Source organism: Triturus cristatus, chromosome 11 (assembly GCF_964204655.1).
Source record: "Triturus cristatus chromosome 11, aTriCri1.1, whole genome shotgun sequence".
In the NCBI taxonomy this organism is placed as follows: domain Eukaryota; kingdom Metazoa; phylum Chordata; class Amphibia; order Caudata; family Salamandridae; genus Triturus; species Triturus cristatus.
This window is the reverse complement of record NC_140594.1, coordinates 423961920-423985281: the sequence shown is the minus strand read 5'-3', so window position 1 is coordinate 423985281 and position 23362 is coordinate 423961920. Positions and strand designations below refer to the sequence as shown.

Genomic DNA, 23362 nt, shown 5'->3' with positions numbered 1-23362 from the left:
AGCAGTGTCGAGGCCGATTTGGCTCTGACTGGGTCCAAAGTGAGGTGGCATGGTGGGCGAAAAAACTATGGATTGGGATGGAGTCCCGAGTGATTGCCAGTTGCTGAGATTAATTCAAGCATTCCATCCATCACCTTGTTGTTGTTGTTGCAGTACTAATGTGAAAAGCTTCCACATTATCATTTTCTAACATGTTTGTTTCATGATTTACATGTCAAATATTTCCAAGGCTCGTGCCCATGCTCTAAGAGCCAGAGCCGGACCTCGGCTCGCCTCTTCTGTTCATGGAAAAGGCAGGCACCCTCATTGGGACAGGAACACGATGGCACTATGACAGGGAGGCATGCACGCTGGGACAGAGAACAATGACACTGGGACAGAGAGGCAAGTACACTGGGGCAAGGAACAGACTGACAAAGTCGCTTTCAATGGGACACTGAAAACTGGGGGACAGGGAGACACGTGGACTGGAACTGGATGGCAGTGCAATTGGGGCAGTTGAACACAACTACTCGGACATCATTTTTGCTGCTCCTTGCCTTTTTTCCTTCTCTCTACTGGTCCCTAAGCACTGTCTTCGGACAGGGAAGTTGCCTGCAATAGGAAAGGGGACACTGTGACAGTGGGGAATGTATCCTACCACCACTGATTGGACACTGGGGAGGCTGGATATATTCTCTTTGGTACTTGGAAGATCCTTTAACCCAGTGCCTAATTTCTAAATAAATAAGCACCGGGGCCCTTGCCAGGAGGCCACTGTAGCTTGCACCAGCCATAGCCCCCGTCAGTGCAGCCATCACAGTACCTACACAACTACTAATCCTCACACTGCTACAAGTGTGAAATTTCAGACTGTTCGAGGACCCCAAATCTATAAGAATGGCTTGTGCAGCTGCTTTTCATTCTTTTTAATGTATATTGAATTAATAAAGCGACTGTTCTGCATATCTCTAAATCAGCAAACAGTGCCACTGTGTGGCAGCTGTCATAAGTGTCCGTGTTGACAAATAAGTGCTGGTGCCCAGCAACGGAAACCACTCGCTCAAATTAAGCACCGCTTAAACCTTTGACAACATTGGGGCGAGGTAGTCTCCTGTCCGGAGTAGGGGAATAGACTAACGTGTGGGAGGGAGGATATTGGAAGGGTACACTTATTGTCATGGGGCCCGGAAGAGAAATGCACTGCGCTCGAGAAGCAACCAGTTCACAAGCAGGCTTTAAAATTGGGAACACAGCAGCCATTTTGGGTGTTAAGGGGCTCGGAGAGCATAGGAGCAAGGGGGTGGGGGGCTCAGATGTTGAAGAGTGAATGCAGCCTCAAAACATAGATTTTCAATGTATTGTTTGTTGGAGGTTGTGAAACGCTGATTTCCCTTTTGAGAAATAAAAAGGTGTTTCAAATGTGTGCACCCCTCCACGACCCCCACACCCCGACGCTCACAGGATGGAAGAACTGATAATTGGTTTGTGTTAGTGAATCAAAATGTAGGACATATGCGAAACATGCCCCTCCTGTCTTGTTTTTTGGCATGGTACTTTGGTGAAATGGGCTGTAGTACTTTTAGTCTTCATTGGGCCTTATTATCTTGGCTGACGAAAGACGGGTCTAGTGGCCGCCATTTTCTAGACCTAAAGCACCACGTTGAGTTCCACTGTATTCCAACGGCAGCCTCCAAGCTGGCTCACTGACACTGGAAGGCATTCTGTTTAGATACCTTCCATTTTTACTTGCATGTGTTGTTACTCCGACATCTAAGACCATAGCTACCATCGCATGGGTGACTGACTGCTATTACTTACACATGCGCTCAGGCTATATCTACAGCAAGGTGACCGGCTATTACCCCCAGATCCAGATGGCCTGCAGATCAGGGACAGAAGGGTGGCAGACTGTTAGCTCCACACCCAGGCAAGCCACATCTCTTGACAAACAAGCATTTACAATGCTATAGGTCTTGTAATTGCGAGTTTTTAACCTCTGGCATTGTAAAAGTTTAAAAAAAGAGCACAGTGTCCCTGAAGCAGGCGCTGCGCTCCGAATTAAAGTAAGAAAATAAACTGAGCGTGGTGTCCCTAAAGCGAGCACCGCACTCAGCATGCACATACAACAAAAACAAGCAGCTGCTATTGTCAATAAAGTAAATAGTGCTCACCCACTAAATAAAGCATGCTGTGTAACGAGCGAAGTAAAAGGTCCAGTCCTTATGGGCAGTAACAAATGGAGACAGGGTGGTACCAATGCGAGACTAACAAGCCAGGGTTTACAAAGGACAATGACACAAGCCAATTACAAATATGGGAGGAGAGTGGGTGAGGATTTCACAGCATACTCCACTACAGCATGCCGCGCAGAGCGAGCAGCGCATTTGTGCGCTGCCGCTAGGTTCGACCTAAAAAGGGGACACTCTCTGTAATGACTCCTACAGCCATGGGTGTCCACCCCTGGACTTCACACCTGGGCCTGTCTTCTCCCGTGTACTTGGTGGGGTCTGCAGACCACCCTTCCAGGTCTTCCTAAACACAGAGAGTGTTGGAGGTCTCCAAGACATGGGCATGCGAAGCCCTCAGCCGGATCCCCTGGATGTACGCAGTAGTTAATGTTGTTTCTTGATATGTTATGGTGTGTGGGCTCATTATACCACAGCTTGTTACCAGTCACAGTGTCCGTCCTCTCTACAGTATGCTGGACGTCCTGTTGCATTCAGTCGTGTTTTGCTGTGCCAGGTCATGCTGTGTGATGTTGAATGTATAACATGGTACCGCAGTGGGTGCACTACTGGTTGCAGCACGAGGGGAGGCAACTGATCCTAATCTTAATATATTTTTTTTTCTTTCTCCAAGTTCCAGTGGTGGCTGCAGTCCGGTCTCACTTCGATGACTGCCCCGGGTCGCACACAGGCTTCTGCTTGCATGGATCGTGCAGGTTCATCGTGCAGGAGAACGTGGCTTCTTGTGTGTGAGTACCCCTGCGCTGGCAGCCTGGGAACCGCTGGGGGAGGGTAGTGCGGTCCATCTGCCTGTGTGTAGTCATTCTGCGCCTCTCTCTCCCTCCTACCCCTTGACACACACATCGGACTTTACACTCCCTCTCTTCCATTACACACGCTACCCCCTCACATCATCCCTTTCTTTTCTACTTCTCTCCTCCTTCCACTTCACAAGCACGCTTAGCCCATTCTATCCAGTGTCTTTCCCCATCACACACATCCGGCATTATTTTTCCTTTCTCTCTCCCTACCACCATCCCTATCACACCACATCAGGCCTTTCCCTCTCCGTTCTGTCACACAAATCACTCTTTACTTACCCTTTTATCTCTCCCCAACTTCTTCATCACATATATGAACTCTTTCTCTCCTCCATCAGATACATCTGTCTTTTCTCCTGTATCCCTCTCTCACCTCGATCACACACTCCAATCTGCCCCATCTCGATCGCACACGTCGGCCTGTCTCTCCTTCCTTCCCCAACACATAAACACACATACTCGATTTCTGTCCTCCATCACACACATAAGCCCTTCTCTTCTGGCTTGCCTCCTCTCTCTTTCCCTATCACATGTTTTTATTTTCCTTCCCACCCAGACTCCCTTACTCGCCATAGAACCTAGGCCTCTCCTCTCTGCACAAGTTTGCCAGCTGTCAATTTGGGAGCGAGTGAGGTGGCTTGAACTCTTCCAACCCCCCCCCCCTCCTCCCTCCTCATATCCTAGGACCTTGTGGGGACAGGTGGTAAGACAAGAGGGTGGCAGGACAAGAACACAAGGTAGTAAGAAACATGGAGCACATGGGAGTTTGGCGAGCGAAAGAAGCACACATGATCGAGTTTTCAGCACACAAAAGAGACAGCGCAGCGGGCTGGTATTTGAAGGGCAGAAGGACAAGAGGGAGAGAGCGGGAAAACGCATACACTTTCTAGCAGTGCTGAGCGAAAAAGAAAAAAGTTGCTCCCTAAAAGTGAACAGTGGAAGCATAGAAGGCAGCCAATCAGAGAGTTGGGAAAGAGGCTCTGCTGCAAGGCAGGAATGAACACAAGATGGACAAGCTGGGGGTAAGGAAAGCCATGAAATAAAAAGCAAGCAAATGAGAGTGGCGATAAAGCCAATAGAGTTAAGACTGGGCAGGCGCAGCCCGTCTAAGCTTTTGTTAAGCCCACAACAGGTCTTTTGCAACCAGATAGCTTCGCTGTGTAGGAGACTGGACCTAAACCCATGTGCTGTGCATTCATTTTCATTCTGAAGTACCATACAAACCTATGTTTTGTACCCAAAATAGTAGGATAACTTTGGTGTCAAATCAAATACCCAGTTTTCCCATTAGGGTTAGGTCCCTCCTCTTACCATATCTACAGCTGATTGCTGCACTTGCCCCCACCCTCGTGCTTCAAATGAAAGTTGTTCTTTCTCATTCCTCCATATTTTGACAAACCGCTTGTACTCTCTCACACACACACACACACACACACACACACATTTTTACAAGATGACTGTACACACACATCTCCTGGCCTCCCACCCAACAGAAGGTCGGAGACTGTCAGAGATACTGAAGTCTAGCTTCCAGAATGGGGAGGGTGTGGGCAGGGAGTGGTGCTAACCCTTCTGGGAATGCGTTAGAAGGCGTGTTGCCGGATGCTGCCTCCATGACGAGTGACTGGAGCTCAAGCTGGACATGTCTTTTCACATTCAGCCGCCTCTTCTCCATATATGGGCATTGTTGGATCCGGTGCTGCCTCAGATCTAGAGGGATGTGTGTGCACAATCCTGATTCCTTGCAGATTAGCATCTAATGCCGCTCGCATACGTCCCTCCAGGAGATGCTGAGCCGGCTGTGCCCTTGTAGGCTGCCGCTAACCAGACCTCTTCCCCCAGCTGGTCGCAAGAGGTTGATCACTCGAAGGAAACGAGGGGAGTCTTTGTTGGTCAGACTAGCCAGCAGTACCAAAGAGCGCACATCAAAGATGGCATGGGGTCAAGGGGTACCAGGTGAAATCCGGGAGAAAGTCTAAAACAAAGGAACTGCTGCCACAAACAGCTTTGGGCTTTCACCATACACTTTCTCATTTCTCACCCTCTCATATCATTACTTCCTTCACTCTCTATCATCTTTACCCATCTCTTCTTTCCTCTTTTTCTCTTATTCCCCCTTTTCTTCTTTCTTATTCCTTCTCACTTAGTCTTTCTCCCTTTTCTCTATCCCTATTTTTCCCTCATCCGTCTCTTCCACAGTCTTTCTCCTACCTTCTTTTTCTCTCACTCGCTCTTATCTGCCTCTTTCTTCTGTCTCCGCTCACCCCCTCCCCAAGACCCTCCATCTCGCACACCCTCTTGCCTCAGTCTTTTCCTCCACCCGCTCGTCCCTCTACTGCTCTCTCCACCTTCTTTCTCCGTCTCTTCCACATCCTGACCCGCCTCTCTCGTACACCCAGTTTGTGTCTGTCGTCGTACACGCCAATTTGGTGGAAGCCATTTTATCATGTCATGCCATGCATCAGAGGATGTTATACAATCTATAGATGCCATCCTGTGAACATGTATTGTAGTATGGCAATGTAGATATGTGAGAAACTTGATATATTAATTTGTGCATCATTTATTCTTTTCCTCCTTATCTATGTTTGACTGGGGTTGTGCATTCTCAGAATATGGGGAGTGGGGATGGCTGGAGCCAGTGGTTCAACCAGTTAGCAGCCCAGTGCAGGACCTGAAGGATGGCTTGTCGTGGGTCTGATACTTATGAAGAAAACAAACTGCACACAAACTCCACTTGCATCTACGCATCTTACCTGTGCACAGCGTGACCCCCACATAGCTATAAACCACAAGAGTAGTAGCACCTCATTTCAGCACTTTCACTACTCACCTGCTTGTTCTCATCTCTGCAGGTGCAGGCCTGGGTTCATTGGCTCACGCTGCGAGCACTACGACCTCCTGGCAGTTGTGGCAGCCAATCAGAAGAAGACTACTATTACCGTGTTGGTGGTGGTGTCGGTGGTGGCCTGCGTGCTGCTCATCGTGGTCTGTGTGCTAATACAGTAAGTGGTTAAATAAATGGAGAGGAATTAAACAACAAAAATAAGTAATAAATTAATGTGTTTTATTAAAACTTCTACAACAACTTCCACAAATCCAAGCAATGAGCATGAGGCTAGTCCCCTGTACTCACCAGGGAGACCTGGTCAGGGAAGCGCCAGAGATCGCAATGCCGTAGTGTGCAGGATAGAAAGAATGGCATTGTTCAGGACCTCCAGGTCCTTTCTCCCACACTAGAGGTAGAGGTGATTATCCCTTAAACCGAGAACCAGTACAATGAACTAATGACCTGTGGCTCTTGGTCACATCACCGAGGGCCAAACAGAATGAGGGCAGCAGTATTTTGTCACTGATGTACAGTGTATTTATGGAAGCCAGGTATGCGACATTGACATAGTCCATTTGCTAGTGAGACTAGTGTTATGATGCCGGTCTCGACACCGGCCAGGGATAGGGCAGGGGGTGGGCGGGAATCCGTTCCTCAAGATTCTGGGACACGGGAATTCTATTACTATGTGCAGGTGTGGTCCTGCTTACAGTGTCTCCAAATGTTTCATGGCATTTGTGGCTCCTCCAATAAGGTGGAGGAGCATGACCCCACTACCTTGGAGCAACAAAAGAAAGGAAAAAATAAAATGATAATAACATAATGTTATGATCGTCTTATTCTGTCCTCCTCCTGCGGCAGCTTGCGTGAGGGGCGGGGCAGCAGAGCAGGGGAGGAGTGGTAGAGCACTCCTAAGTACGCAATGATTGTTTGGCCGGCCCACTCGGGACGCCCAAAACAGTCATGCGCACTTTCCATGTTCTCCATGCAGGCTGCATTACAGCCTGCGTGGAGAACATGCCAACCCCTCCAGCCCCTGGCTGAGCGCAGCGACACAGCGTTGTGATTGGCTGCGGGGAGCCCTGGTGCTTCCTGTTTCTTCCAAGAAGCCAGAAAGAGGATGCAGGAAAGGCTGCTGGCTGGGAGGTGTTTTTTTGTTAACCCGATTCCCCAACCAGCCCCCCACTGGTGATTCCAGGTAGCAGTCGGGACTGTTTCATGGTGGCAATGTCATGCATATGGTGTTATGATTGAGAATGCTGTCATTCACTGGATGTAATATGTACTCACGCTTCATGTGTACAGAGCGACAGTTTAATAAAAATTATTTAATAATGAATGGGCACGGTCTATAGGTGGCACACTTAATATGGGCACGAGCTGGCACAAACCAAGACCATGCAGCCACATGCTAACCCAGCCCAGGCATCATTGCTTACCGTCTTTTTCACAACTTGCCTTATCTTTTGTGGCATACGTTGCTGCATCTCTGTTCTCAGGAAGAACACTTTCGTTGGCAGTGGGCCTGGGGCCCTGATCCTTGCCTTAATCGGTGCCCCCGATCAGACACTGGACATGCCGTGCACAGCATTATCCATCATCGCCCTTGAACTCACACGTGCGCACTGCCGCGCATCATGGTGACATGGTCTGTGAAAAGGGAGGTTTTCAAACTGTCCGTTATTTAGAAAAGGCATGCAGGCTTGAAGCAGAGTCTAAGTTCTAAGATAGAAAAGCAAGGTTCTTTCATGCCTTCCGTGAATACTGCATGTGGCATCATCTCTGCCATGGCATCACTGCTAGCGCCATTTTGGATGCGAGGAGGCACCTTTGCACTAAAGACAGAATTACTAGGTAATTCCATGTGTTAACTGAAACACCCACCCCTAATCACTCCAGGCCTCTTGCTCGCACCCGAACTCCCACAATGAGCTATTCTTCGAGCAGGGATGTTTTTGGCTTTTTTTCTCTAAATTATAGTCTTTAAAACAGGTGGAAATATTGTCTGGGGGGGGGCATGCATTTATTGCCTTCCCCACTCTGGTTATTGAGCTTGTACTTTAGAACATGTTTATGTATAGAGTCGAGGTTCAGTGAAAATTTGTGAAAAAGTGGGGACACCATCATATTCATCCCCGGTCCTGACTCTGCGGCTATCCCTCCCCCATCCACGCATCTTTAGGGGGGTCCAGATGGGCCTGGTTCACCCCTCTATCTGTCCTGCCCCAACATCACTGCTGTTGACTGTGCGGGGGGGAGGGGGGCGACACACACTGCCACACACATTAATTTATCCACGACCTTTCACTGCAAAGCAGCGTTCTTTGATTGAAATGTTTAAATCAAACTGTGTATGTATGTGTGGTTATATCTAAAGAGATAGATAGATTTAAACATGTTAAGTAAACACTATCTCTCCCACGAGCCCCTGTCAGGCCCCACACCCTACTGACCTTTGTAAGTGGTCCTATCAGTTTTGCTTGAGGTCTGTGTGCCCCCACCTCTAAAATTCAATGGAGGTCGCTCCTGAAAGAGTTAATGAGCCCTCCAATAACTGACCCGTAAGGAGTCTTGTAGCCATGCCTTGGGCAGTTAAGGGGCAGGCAGCCATTTAAACAAGCATTTGCAATGCAATAGGTGTCACATTAGTGAAAGTTAGAGCTATTAGTTTTGCAAATGCCAAGGTTTTTCTGTTATGTTTTTTTTATTTGCAGTGGAGTGATCATTTGACCTATTTAAAGAGATAGGAAGGAAAGGGGATGGAGAGCAAACAGTGGAAGCGGGGGGTGGGAAGCGTACGAGTAGTGGTTCCACTGCTGCGGTCGCTCCGCATTAAACCCGGTTCTGTCCCAACACTAACAATTGGTAAACAAAGCAACTGGCTCACAGCCATTATCCTGCATAGAACACAAAATAAATTGAAGCAGGCAGAAGATATGAGGCAAATGAGCATGCTCTCAATAAAGACACATTTTATATGCCACATACGTAAAACGTAAACACACAGTTGAGAATGAAACTGATATAAAACAAGCATTGGCATAGCCAATAGGTGTCGCCTTTGGGACCTTATAAGTGTTTAGCCATGCAACACTTGATGTTGTTGCACCAAGGATATTGTACTGGATAACTAAACACTTATGAGGTCCCAAAAGGGAGACCTATTGGCTATGCCAATGCTTGTTTTTGTTTTTTAAGGACAAGCAGTGCTATCAGGCACCTGCTGCCACTTAGTCCACCGCATCCCACGTAGACGCTGCAACCATCTTTGAGAGAGGTAGAGAGAGAGAGAGGTAGAGCTGTAGAGAGAGGTAGAGAGAGAGAGGGAGAGCTATAGAGAGAGCTATAGAGAGAGGTAGAGAGAGGCAGAGGTAGAGAGAGAGGTAGAGAGGTGGAGGTAGAGAGGTGGAGGTAGAGAGGTGGAGGTAGAGAGGTGGAGGTAGAGAGGTGGAGGTAGAGAGGTGGAGGTAGAGAGGGATAGAGACAGAGGGATAGAGACAGAGGGGTAGAGAGACAGAGGGGTAGAGAGACAGAGGGGTAGAGAGACAGAGGGGTAGAGAGACAGAGGGGTAGAGAGACAGAGGGGTAGAGAGACAGAGGGGTAGAGAGACAGAGGGGTAGAGAGACAGAGGGGTAGAGAGACAGAGGGGTAGAGAGACAGAGAGGAGAGAGATTAAAGGGGAGAGAGAAAGAGAAAGAAGGGGAGAGAGAGTGAATGAAGGTGATAGAAATAGAAAGAGAGAAAGGGGGAGGAGAGAGAGAGAGAGAGAGAGATTGAAGGGGGAAACAGAGAGGGATGGAGAATGAAGGAGAGAGAGAATTAGAGAGGGGAGAGAGAGAAAGAGTAATAGAAAAAGAGAGTGGGCAAAGCTAAAACCATGCCAAAAATAAAAATTTCAGGGACATCATACGTAGCAAATTAAGAACCCAAACACAGACGCACATATTTGGGAAACCCAAATATTCTTAAATACTGCCATGTAAAATGCAGCTCTGCATGTCAGCGCCTAGTGACGGATCACGCACCTGGAATAGCTCACAGAGTGGGTGAATGGGGCGACACAGAGAGAAATTCAACGAAAGGACGCAAATCGATAACCCAGGCTTTTGATAGAGGGGGCTTAGCTAAAACAATGCACCTATTGCCTGTCTGTGTGAGATGCGCCCCCTGTTCCTGTCTGTGTGAAATGGGCCCCCTGTTCCTGTCTGTGTGAAATGGGCCCCCTGTTCCTGTCTGTGTGAGATGCTCTCTCTGTTGTTTCTGTCTGTCTGTGTGAGAAGCGCCCTCTATTGTTGGTGTCTGTGAGATGCGCCCCCTTTTGTTCCTGTCTGTGTGAGAAGCATCCTCTGTTCCTGTCTGTGTGTGATGTGCCCCCTGTTCCTGTCTGTGTGAGAAGTGCCCTCTGTTGTACTTGTATGTGAGAAGCACCCTCTGTTGTTCCTGTCTGCGTGAGAAGCGCCCTCTGTTGTTCCTGTCTGCGTGAGAAGCACCCTCTGTTGTTCCTGTCTGCGTGAGAAGCTCTGTTGTTCCTGTCTGCGTGAGAAGCTCTGTTGTTCCTGTCTGCGTGAGAAGCTCTGTTGTTCCCGTCTGCGTGAGAAGCGCCCTCATTTGTTCCTGACTGTGAGATGTGCCCCCTGTTGTTCCGGTCTGTGTGAGAAGCATCCTCGGTTCCTGTCTGTTTGAGATGCGCCCCCTGTTCCTGTCTGGGTGAGATGCGCCCTCTGTTGTTTTGTTCCTGTCTGTGTGAGAAGCTCCCTCTGTTCTACCTGTCTGTGTAAGAAGTGCCCTCTGTTGTTCCTGTCTGCGTGAGAAGCGCCCTCTGTTCCTGTCTGTGAGATGCGCCCCCTGTTGTTCCTGTCTGTGTGAGAAGCCTCCTCTGTTCCTGTCTGTGTGTGATGTGCCCCCTGTTCCTGTCTGTGTGAGAAGCGCCTTCTGTTGTACCTGTATGTGAGAAGCGCCCTTTGTTGTTCCTCTCAGTGTGAGAAGCGCCCACTGTTGGTCCTGTCAAGTGGGAGAATGAGTGAGATAAAAGAGAGAGCAAGAGGAGAAAGAATAAAGGGGGAGAGAGAGTGAATGAAGGGGAGTGAAAGAGAGTGAGAGAGAGAGCGATAAGGGGAGCGAGAGTAAATGGAAATTTTTTTTTGACAGAGTGCGCAAACCACAGACTGAATGGCCAATAAAAAAAAATGCAAGAGAGAGCTGTGCACGAGTGAATAAGTAATGCTGATATTTTAAAGCACACGCTTGTTGTGTTTGCAAGCACAAGATGCTGGAACGTTGACAAATGATATCATTTAAGACAGATGCCTGCTTCAGGGAGCTATTTCATGTCTTCCTGTTTCTGCCTCGCGTTTCAGGAACATTTGTAATTGCCACAGGATTTGTACCTGTGTAGTGTTTTAACCCCTGAACCACAATGGCACGAGCTGGATTTCACTGAACATATGCTGCGTCCAAACAATTTGCAATACAAATACACCCGCATACGTGGCTGTGTATGCATTTGTGGACGTATAGAAATATCAGCATATGCATAATGAGATCCATGCACAGCAACGAGCTCGGCTTAAGATTTAGATAGCCGAGGTTGGTTACAATTTGTGTTCACTCTGGATGTAAGGATATTACAAGCAAATGGAGGAAAGCGTAATTGAGGCGAAACAAATGTAAAAAAAAAGACGCCAATTTGCGGGTTTTTATATAAAAACACACTGCTGGCACTGCAATCATGTGTTTGCTGGCCCAGGAGTGGTGTGTGCGTGTATGCGTTCGCGCACAGTCTGCTCTTTTTCGAAGCACATACTCGTGCTTGTGGCGCGCCGCTGCACGCTCCCGCAAGGTGTATACCTCCACAAGCACGAGTATGTGCTTCGAAAAAGAGCTGAACAACGGCTAAAGGTCCTCCTATGCAGCGCATGTGCGCTGCGTAGGCAAGACCTAAAAATTATATAAATAACTTTTCCTTTAGGCAGCACAAAAGGTGTCAACAAGTAATATAACGTTATTACACAAAAAGTAGAGCATAAGTAATCCCTTACCACATAATGAGGCGTGCGCCGCGCTGATCTTAACCAACGGGGATGGAGTTGATAAAAACAAATTACCAGCTTCCTGCTCGTATCTAAAGCGCCAGTGGGGCGGGGGAGAGCGTACAGAGGAGGAGGCAGCTGCAGCCCAGGAAAGGGAGGGAAGAGCAGCTGCTCGGAACGGGAAGCAATTAACAAGGGAGGAGTTGCACTGCGTGATGCAGAAGTAAAGGCGTGTGTGTTAAAGGGCGGTGCTCAGCTCTGCAAGAGCCACAGATTATGAAAAAATAAGGGCAAGCTAAAAATGAAAGCGGCGCCTTAAATAAAGACTTAATGTTTTGAAAAGTGGATATGGCAAGCCGCGCATAAAGAAAGGCGCTCGGCCGCTATTAAGTGAAAGCACAACATGTTGCGCTTTGAAAAATAAAGACTTTGTGTTTTAAAATTGTCAAATTAAAAAAAATGGCACTGCCACTATATATAAAGAGAAAGTGACACATGCGAGTGTTAGCAAATAGAAAGAGCAGCTGTTCATAATTATAAGGAGAATAACGAGGAGAGGAAGCAAGTGTGGGCACAAATGAGTTCCTGAGCCTTAAAAAGGATAAATGCAAAAGAGTGCTCAGACGGTAATAAATAACATGACTAGTAACACCAGATGTAAGAGGGGCAGTCCTTATGGTATTTTACAAAAGAAAAAAAGGAGGGACTAGTGACCATATTAACCAATGAAGAGCAGCCATTTACAAAGGACTGTAAAAGAAGTCAATTAGAAAGATGGGTGTTGCTTAATGCCCATATCCCGAATACAGCATGTCTTGAAGAGACAGCGCAAGCGCTGCCTAGGCGAGACCTAAACATTTTATTTACTTAAAATTGAAATGTAGAGGAAGACATTAGCAGGACAGTGAAGTGAAGTTTGACTAGTTCCACTCAGGATTTAGTGGACGAGAGAATATTTTATGGGCAGATTTCCCAGCTAAACACTTGTCAACAAGCCTTTGTTGTTTTTTTTTGTTTTCAGCTGCTGCAGTCTTAGAAAAAATTGCAACTGGTGCCGTGCCCTTCTCTGCCGGCAGGAAAAACCGACAGGGCTCTTGAAGGGTGGGACTTCCTGCTGCCAATCGGAAACAGGTAGGTGTCCTAGGCAACTAATCACTTGCTAAAAGTTTTATCAGCTAATCCTGCAACAAGAACACTCCCTTTGATTATGGGGCCCTTGCTGGCTTTTGCAGCAGTGTTGAGGGGGTTCGGGGTGATGGATAGCGTACGAAAACTGCCTTATAGGGAAATCAGAATTTCCAATCGGCCAGTGACTCTGGAAGGCATAGACTGGGGCAGAGGCAGTCACGGTGTCCTCCTCAGCATCGTACGGTTCTCAACCTTTCAATGGAAGTGGTAGGTTTAAAAAAACCTAAGCAGCATTCAGTTGGTAAACAGTGTAGTAAACACATTATTGATAGCATGTGTAATTTATTTATTATAAAGCTTATTTGTGAGTTTTATCGATTTTAATCTATTTTTGTTATAATTACACAGCGTTTTCCCCTCCAAAGTTGCACTGCGATTTCGTATAATGCTTAGATTTCAGTCCATCTAATAAGTGCACAAAAAGGTGTGGAAAAAGGAAAAGACATAAATAATTCTGTTAAAATATCTTGCGCTTTAACAGCCGTTAGTGGTTTTTGATCAGGACAAGCATACCACAGCTATTTTGTCAGAATTTTTCAGTTTATCAACAGATTATGGATTATGTAAAAAAAAAATTACTTTTGTAGTATGTGTTTTGGAATCCAATATTTAAATTGGTGCTATGCGCATCCCACCTTTTGAAGCTGGTCTAGGCCAGTGGTTCTTTACTTTTAATTTTCAAGAACCCCCCACTGAATCACTACTGGAAGCCTGCCACCCTTTCTTAAGCAATTTATATGATTTGAACCTCAGATAAGACCAAAGAAAATACATAAACACGTGTACAACAAATTAAGCAATTATTAAATACTTCATTTCATTCACAAACCAAAACATATGCAAAAATCGACATTTTTGTCCATTTAATTTTAATTGGAAGGTTGCAGCATTTCAAAATGTAGTTTTATTTCTAAAAGACGAAGTGATATCCTGGACTTCAGCATATCATTTTGTCTTTTTTCCTCCAACTACATGTTCTCTTTTTGTCAACGTTTACCAGTGCCTCAAGTGAGGGCCATCCATCGTCCATTCTCAATCAATCAATCAGTGACACTTGTAAAGCGCGCTACATACCCGTAGGGTCTCAAGGCGCTGGGGGGGGGGGGGTGCCGCTACTGCTCGAACAGCCAGGTCTTCAGCTTCTTCCTGAAGGAGAGGTGGTCTTGGGTCAGGCGCAGGTCGGACGGGAGGGAGTTCCAGGTCTTGGCGGCCAGGTAGGAGAAGGACCTTCCTCCTGTAGTTGCTCTGCGGATGCGGGGGACGGCGGCGAGGGCGTGGTTGGCTGATCGGAGGTGGCGTTTGGGAGCGTAGAAGTTGACTCGGTTGTTGAGGTAGCTCGGGCCTTGGTCGTGTAGGGCTTTGTGTGCGTGGGTGAGGAGGCGGAAGGTGATTCTCTTGTTGATGGGGAGCCAGTGAAGGTCTCTCAGATGTCCGGAGATGTGGCTGGATCGTGGGATGTCGAGGATGAGTCTGGCTGAGGCGTTTTGGATCCGCTGGAGTCTCTTCTGGAGCTTGGCGGTGGTCCCGGCGTAGAGGGCGTTGCCGTAGTCCAGTCGGCTGGTGACGAGGGCCTGGGTGACGGTCTTCCTGGTCTCTGTGGGGATCCACCAGAAGATCTTCCGTAGCATGCGTAGGATGTTGAAGCACGCCGAGGAGACGCTGTTGACTTGCCTGGTCATGGAGAGGGAGGAGTCCAGGATGAAGCCCAGGTTACGTGCATGGTCTGTCGGTTTGGGTGCGGTGCCCAGGGCGGGAGGCCACCAGGAGTCGTCCCAGGCGGAGGGAGAGGAGCCCAGGATGAGGACCTCCGTCTTGTCCGAGTTCAGTTTCAGGCGGCTGGTCGTCATCCATTCGGCTACCTCTTTCATCCCTTCGTGTAGGTTGGCTCTGGCGGCGGCGGGGTTGTTGGTCAGGGAGAGGATCAGCTGGGTGTCGTCGGCGTAGGAGATGATGCTGAGGTGGTGTTTGCGTACGATGGCCGCGAGGGGGCTCATGTAGACGTTGAAGAGGGTGGGGCTCAGGGATGATCCTTGGGGGACGCCGCAGATGACTTCGGAGGCCTCTGACTTGTAAGGTGGTAGGCGGACTCGCTGTGTTCTTCCGTCGAGGAAGGAGATGATCCATTCCAGCGCCTTGTCCTGGATTCCGATGTTGCTGAGGCGCCGTATTAGGGTGCGGTGGCAGACCGTGTCGAATGCCGCGGAGAGGTCTAGGAGGATGAGGGCCGCTGTTTCTCCATTGTCCATCAGGGCTCGGATGTCATCGGTGGCGGCGATGAGGGCGGTCTCGGTGCTGTGTTTGGCTCGGAAGCCGGACTGTGAGGGGTCGAGGGATCCGTTCGTCTCGAGGAAGGCGGCCATCTGCTTGTTGACGGTCTTCTCGATGACTTTGGCTGGAAACGGGAGAAGCGAGATGGGGCGGTAGTTCTTGAGGTCGGTGGGGTCCGCTGTTGGTTTCTTGAGTAGAGCGCTGAGTTCGGCGTGTTTCCAGCTCTCGGGGAAGATGGCGGTGTCGAAGGATGTGTTGATGATGTCTCGCAGGTGGGGTGCGATGACAGCGTCGGCCTTGTTGAAGATGTGGTGGGGGCAGGGGTCGGTTGGTGATCCGGAGTGGATGGAGTTCATCGTGCGGATGGTGTCTTCTGTGCTGATCGGGGTCCAGGCGTGGAGGGTGGTGGTGGGGGGGGCTGGCTGGTCGGTCGTGGTGTGCGTTGGTTGGTTGTTGAAACTGCTGTGTATGTCCGCGATCTTGTTGTGGAAGTATGAAGCCAGGGAGTTGCAGAGGTCTTGCGAAGGGGTGATGTCGTTGTTTCCCGCGTTGGGGTTGGAAAGCTCTTTCACGATGTTGAAGAGTTCCTTGCTGTTGTGTGCGTTGTTGTCCAACCGGTCCTTGAATGCTGTTCTCTTGGCGGCGCGGATCAGCTGGTGGTGTTTCCGGGTGGCAAGTTTGTAGGAGGTCCTGTTGTCCGGTGTCGGATCCCTTTTCCAGACTTTCTCGAGGGCTCGGCAGTTCTTCTTGGAGCTCTTGAGTTCGTCGGTGAACCATGGGGCCTTCTTGCTGCCGGGTCTGCTAGGCGGGGTCCTCAGCGGGGCGAGTTCGTCCGCGCAGTTGCTGATCCACTTCGTGATGTTATCGGCGGCCTGGCTGGGGTTCGCTGAGCTGGCAGGAGGGTGTTGGCTCAGGGAGGTGGCGAGCTGGTCTGCTGTGATCTTGTTCCAGCTTCTGTGGGCGGTGTGTTGCTGGTGTTGGTGGGTCGTTGTTCTCTTGAAGGTGAAGTGGACGCAGCTGTGGTCCGTCCATTGAAGCTCTGTGGCGTGGCTGAAGTCGATGTCTGTGCTGGATGAGAAGACGGCGTCGAGTGTGTGTCCGGCGAGGTGGGTGGGGGTGGACACCAGTTGCTTGAGTCCCAGGTTGGCGAGGTTGTCGAGCAGGGTGCTGGTGTTGTGGTCGTTGTTGTTCTCCAGATGGAAGTTGAGGTCTCCCAGGAGGATGTAGTCAGCGGAGGGGAGGGCGTGCGGGCTGACGAAGTCGGCGATGTCGTCGCTGAATTGCGTGCGTGGTCCAGGGGGTCGGTAGATCAGGGTGCCTCTGAGGGTGGTGTTCGGGTTGGTGTGGATCTGGAAATGCAGGTGTTCGGCGCTGGTCAGGGTGTTGTCGGTGCTGGTCGTGAGGCGGATGGTGTTCCTGTGGATGATGGCGATGCCTCCTCCCATCTGGTTGGCGTTTCGGTCCCTCCGGACGACCTTGTAGCCCTCTGGGATAGCGATGGCGATGTCGGGAGCTGAAGAGGCGTTCATCCAGGTCTCCGTGAGGAAGGCAACGTCTGGGGCTGTGGTGTCGAGGAGGTTCCAGAGTTCGATGGCGTGTCTGTGGACGGAGCGGGTGTTGAGGAGGATGCACTTGAGGTGGGTGCTGCTGGAGTTCGACTTGGCGGGTGCTGGTGCGGGGCTGGTCCGGCTGCAGGAGAACTTGCAGGCGTGGCAGCTGAATGGTCCGTGGGTGCGTCTTGGAGTGGCTTGGTGGCATTCTGGGTGTCGGCCGGTGTTGAGAGCGGTGAGGGTGGCGGCTGAGTACGTCAGGCGGGTCGGTCGGGCTCTACGGGGGCCAGGGGTCCTGGCACTGGGCGCGGTCCAGGCGCGGACGGGCGCAGACGGGCTTACCTTTGGCGCGCCTTCGGCGCACAATCGGCGCGCCCGCTGCGCGTGACCGCTGCGCGTTCGCACGGTCGCCATTTAAGGCGAAGTGCGCGGGTGGGCGGGGCAGCTGGGAGGCGGGAGCGGGGAGGGTTACAGAAGAAAAAGGGGCGGGGACAAGCGGCGGTGGCGGGAAGGGAGGGCGGGGGGCGGAGCGGTAGGCGGACAACCAGGAAGGAGGGTACACACGATACAATACTGAACAGGCACAAAATAGCGACAAAAACGGGGAAAAGCAGAGAAAACAACAGATCAGTGAGACAAGCACAAATACCTGACAAAACAACCAAAACAAGGGGAAAAAGTGCTCGCAGCGGCGGCAGCCGGCGAACGAGGCAAAAACGAGGCAGCAGCGAGGCAAGGGGCACACGCAGCAGCTGGTGGCCGTGCGGCGCGGGGGTGTCCCACAAGTGGGTCACACTCACCTGCGTCGCACGGTCGCCATTTAAGGCCAAGTGCGCGGGTGGGCGGGGCAGCTGGGAGGCGGGAGCGGGGAGGGTTACAGAAGAAAAAGGGGCGGGGACAAGCGGCGGTGGCGGGAAGGGAGGGCGGGGGGCGGAGCGGTAGGCGGACAACCAGGAAGGAGGGTACACACGATACAATACTGAACAGGCACAAAATAGCGACAAAAACGGGGAAAAGCAGAGAAAACAACAGATCAGTGAGACAAGCACAAATACCTGACAAAACAACCAAAACAAGGGGAAAAAGTGCTCGCAGCAGCGGCAGCCGGCGAACGAGGCAAAAACGAGGCAGCAGCGAGGCAAGGGGCACACGCAGCAGCTGGTGGCCGTGCGGCGCGGGGGTGTCCCACAAGTGGGTCACACTCACCTGCGTCGCACGGTCGCCATTTAAGGCCAAGTGCGCGGGTGGGCGGGGCAGCTGGGAGGCGGGAGCGGGGAGGGTTACAGAAGAAAAAGGGGCGGGGACAAGCGGCGGTGGCGGGAAGGGAGGGCGGGGGGCGGAGCGGTAGGCGGACAACCAGGAAGGAGGGTACACACGATACAATACTGAACAGGCACAAAATAGCGACAAAAACGGGGAAAAGCAGAGAAAACAACAGATCAGTGAGACAAGCACAAATACCTGACAAAACAACCAAAACAAGGGGAAAAAGTGCTCGCAGCGGCGGCAGCCGGCGAACGAGGCAAAAACGAGGCAGCAGCGAGGCAAGGGGCACACGCAGCAGCTGGTGGCCGTGCGGCGCGGGGGTGTCCCACAAGTGGGTCACACTCACCTGCGTCGCACGGTCGCCATTTAAGGCCAAGTGCGCGGGTGGGCGGGGCAGCTGGGAGGCGGGAGCGGGGAGGGTTACAGAAGAAAAAGGGGCGGGGACAAGCGGCGGTGGCGGGAAGGGAGGGCGGGGGGCGGAGCGGTAGGCGGACAACCAGGAAGGAGGGTACACACGATACAATACTGAACAGGCACAAAATAGCGACAAAAACGGGGAAAAGCAGAGAAAACAACAGATCAGTGAGACAAGCACAAATACCTGACAAAACAACCAAAACAAGGGGAAAAAGTGCTCGCAGCGGCGGCAGCCGGCGAACGAGGCAAAAAAGATTATACCTGCTTCGTTTTTAGCCTCCAATTTTAAACTTCTTCTTACTACCAGAGCATTTTAAACTTTTCAATTTTGCTTTTTTTGTATGTATAGTTCCCTAATTTGCTAATATTATTTAATTTTCCAAATGGTCGCGAACCACCTGAGTAGGGAGTTACTGACTCCCAGGGGTCCACAGACCACAAGTTAAGTATCACTGGTTTAGAACTGTGGTTCTTAACTGTTTGACTGCTGTAGACCCTCCCAACCCCCCCCACCACTTAAACATTACTTGAATCTAGGCACCTCCCACCCCTGAATCATTAGTGGAAGTCCGGGATCCTAGCCTAAGCAGTTTCAATGATTTGAACCATAAAAAAATACTCAAAAGTACAGAAACGAGCATTTATCAAACAGATTCACAAATTAGGGAATATTTTTATTTAATTCACCACTATAAAAAAATAAATACAAATTTTCATTTTAATGGTAAGGTTGGAGCTTTTCCAAATTCAGTTGCGGCCTCTATTGTCCATTCTATATTCTTTTTGATTCACTTCCACTGCTCCCATGAAATAAACCAAAGGATACCAACTTAATTTTTAGCCTCCAATGTCAATTTCCTTCACATTCACAGAATGTATTACAATTTTCAAGTTCACATTTTGCCTATTTACATACTCTTTTTATTAACCTGTTAATATTATTTAGTTTTCTAAACAGTTGTGACCCCCCGAGTAGGCGTCACAGACCCGCCAGGGTCCTCCAACCACAAGTTAAGAATCACAAGCCTAGACTATCGGTTTCTGTTAATTTGAAGGTCACTGCGTGACCTTCAGACAAGCCCTCTAAGCAATAGAGTGCAAGCCTAAACTGGTGAAAGGTTGACCCTAATATATTTTTTCTTCTTTCTCCACAGTGGTCTGAAGGAGAATGGACCCATATCCATGTATCTCTGAAGCCTGAACAAAGGACCGGCTCTTCCAGAGCAGTAGCCCTCCAGCCATTCACAGAATCACTGCAACACACTCCCATGGAGGAATGCTGCCAGGCTAGGCTGCCAGTGTACGCGCGTGGACACTTCAGTGTGCCTGTGCACATACTCGGAACTTGTCGTTTGAGTCTATCTTGGCCTCAGAACACTTTGCCTGTAAAAGAGCGGAGGAAGTGAATTCTGTGTTGAGCCAACACCTGCTGCCAGTTCATAAGACTTTTCATGATGTATGATGCGGCAGGCCCGCATTCGTGCCGGTGTTGGATAGGAGGCTTTCCGCAGAACGGCTTTTCATCTTATCACTGGATGTGGCTGGAGTAGAAAGTACTCAGGCCAACAAATCCACATATTACCATGACCAGCAGCAGACTGGGATAGTACGGACTGCTCCCGTAAGACTATGTTGACTGCTTCTGGGATTTGTTACATAAGTGTCTCATTTATTTATTATTAATTTTATAAGGCATGAATATATGCCCTCACCCCGGCCTCTTCCAGACTGCTTTTGGGGCATTTTACAGCGATGAACACTCAAACGGAGCTGAAAACATGACGTTCAGTGAGAACATTAGGTTTCATTGTGAATATATTTTAATAATATTGATTTATTTAAGTGTTAATGGTGGACGTGTCATCTCTTGGAGGGGTTGCTAAAGGGTAATACTGTGGCCATGCATGCAGGTGTTTCAGGGCAACGTTCCAGGTCTCGCCCTAAATGCCAGTCACCAAAGGGCTGTTGCGGAGACCACGTGTTACTACAAATCTGCACACTTCACGTATCGAGGGTGGGTCTTGTGGGAACTCTGAAATCTCTAGGTTGTGGTGAGTCTGAAAATGTATGCCGGTGTTCAAGAAAGAAACGATTACAGATGGAAATTTCTGAGAAAGGTGACTTCCTTCACTGTCCAACGTTTCAGAGTAACTAAAGAGAAGTGCGGGTTACGCCAGTTGAAAATTGGTTAGGCATGACATTTCACCAAAGTGGGCTACTGTTCACTCAGTGTACACTCTCACATTACCCTTTCCTTCACATCTCTCATCCAAAAATGCACCTCAGACACTGCCATACAACTGTCCTTGTGCCAGTGACTTGTGTGGTCAAGCCACCATGGTGCTCAAGTTGGCGATGTGAAAGGAAACCACGGTGTAGGCTGCCAACCAAGTCCGGCAAGAGCAAAACCTGTGTTCTCTGCCCATGCTCGAGCTGCTTCAATACTGTAGCTTTTGGGAAACAGCCCTACTGATCAGTTTACTCTTTTTGAGATCAGAAATAGTGCCTACTTGGTGCCTCTTGCATAGGTTTGTGACCAGCCTACTCAATAGATGCCACCCAACATCAAGGCCTAAAATTCTAAACCATATTCTCATCGCAATAATGGCACAGACCACGTTGTAGTGATATAACAAATCATTAATGTCTGTATAGAGTCTGGCTGTGGGCGGCTTATTGAATATTTTGGCTGAATGATAGAGGCCCAAAGATGCAAGTCACTAGGCAGCTTCAACAGTGGCCTTTGTCTGCACCCACCCCAATCTGGTCTGTGCTGTTCCTTATTTAATGTGAAATGGATCTCAAAACCCTGTTCTATCTTGAAAGACGTGGTGTTCCATTTGGGAGTTCACAGTGACAAATTTGTGAAAATGCAAAGTAAAAGTATTTGCTGTACTTTAAGATAAAAGTTTAATTCTATAGAACTTTGTACATTTGTAGAGTAGCTTTAAAGGACTCAACCGCCATGTGGCAGGTAGTGATTGCAGTGTCACTAGTGGATGTGGAGATTTGACTGCTTCATCGCGCTTGCCAGCTCAACGGTAGTGAGCGTAAGGGCACTGATGCTTGGTTTTTCAGTATTTCGCATCCATTTTGATCCACGGACAGGCAGACATGATGGTGGATCATCACGCAGGCTTCTTATTAATGCCTCAAGCATTGACAGTTGGAGAAAAGTGTCAAGAAAGTGCTCATGTGCTGGTGATTGTCAGACTGAGGCATCTGGATTCAAGAAGGAGCCATGGGCCTTTAAGAAAGGTATAGAGTGAGGACGAGTAAACATGTGATCTACTCGGGTGCACTAAAGCCTTGTGAAACACAGTCACTAGTGGAAAGTTGCTATGATGGATGGATATCGGTCTCCGAGGCATGACTCTGATTGGACCTAGTAACATGGTTTAAATATGAGACTTAAAGATCTTGAAACAGTGAAAAACCCTTCCATGAAGTGGTATTAGCAGAGAATTTCCAGAATAACCTTGCATTGGATTGTTGGCTTTGCGTAGGACGAGGTTAAATGGAGTGGGCTTTAGTGGTTTGCATGTGACCAAAATTCACCTCTTTCTTCGCTAGGAGAACTGGAATGATCCCCGAAAGTTAAAACTCACTACTCTGCCTGATTTTTTTTTTCTGCTGCTACCACCAGAAATCCATGTAGTTTTCCCTAATCTGCTTCTTGCCTGTACAGAGTGACAAGTCCCTCTGATTTTAGTCTCTGTGTCTACACAATAATCCGATAACCAGTAATCCTATGTAGAAAGAGCAGGAAAGCATCTGGAAGTGTTATTGTTATAGTCTGGAGTCTAGCGGAGTGTCTGAAGTGTAAACCTGAGGAGTTTCAGGAACGGAGCGGACAGACGTGGTTAATGCTGACTGGTGCATCAACATCTGCAGCTGTGTGATATTTTAGGGTGGGATGTGACCAAATTAGCCACAGTGTCTGCATGCCAAATAATCCTGTCTTACGATATCGCCAACTGGTCAGTCGTGTCTCTGTGCCGGACACCGGTAAGTGGAATGTGGCAGACTGGGCAGCCGTGTCAGCATTTAGGACATCAAAAAGAGGCAGACTGGAGAGATGTGTCTTAATGCAGGATAATGAAAGGTGGATTGTGGCAGACTGGGCAGCCATGTCTGCTTGTAGCATCTAGAAGAGTGGAAGGTGGCAAACTGGCCAGCTGTGTCTACATGCAGGATAACGAAAAGTGGAATGTGGTAGAGCGTGTAGCCGCGTCTGCATGCCAGATATTGAAAAGCTGCATTTTTTTTAGACCCGACAACCATGGATGCTAGTGAGTTGCTATAAGGTGGATTGTGTTTGAGATGTGTAGAGAATGCTGGAAGACTTAAAGGAAGACCCTTCACAGCAAAGTCTACATGCTGAATGTTGTATGATGGGATATATGCATTCACATTTTGTAATCGGCGACATTATGGCTGGAGTAAGTGCTCAGATGAGGTAAGAGATACAGGGTAGAGATGCTGATAAACGAAAATTCATGGAGTAGTGAAAGTGACATTTTCTCACTAATAAATTCACAGGATTGACAATTTCACCCAGATATATCCAGTATTTTATTTGATCTTAGGGGGCTAAGAGAATGGATTTAGCGGCAATCTGCATAAAGCGGGCACAGCTCGAGGGGCCATTCCTACTTTATATACCTGCGCTGCCCAATGACCCATGAGACTAGTGGCAGCGAAGGGGAAAACCAGAGGTACCAACTCCTATCCATACCTGCTGCTAATTGATGTCAGTGCATGGTGTATCAATATTGGAATGAA

At 49.1% G+C, this 23362-nt stretch overlaps 1 protein-coding gene across 1 annotated transcript in view; it reads left to right on the top strand.

Moving 5' to 3' along the window:
* Positions 1-20426, top strand: part of TGFA (transforming growth factor alpha) — a 58482-nt gene extending 38056 nt beyond the window's left edge. Inside the window, exons 3-6 of the mRNA XM_085636230.1 lie at positions 2842-2956; positions 5884-6033; positions 12910-13019; positions 19732-20426. Coding sequence (XP_085492356.1) covers positions 2842-2956; positions 5884-6033; positions 12910-13019; positions 19732-19739 — 383 coding nt within the window. The 3' untranslated portion in view covers positions 19740-20426. The remainder of the gene's footprint in view (positions 1-2841; positions 2957-5883; positions 6034-12909; positions 13020-19731) is intronic.
* The last annotated feature ends 2936 nt before the right edge of the window (positions 20427-23362 follow it).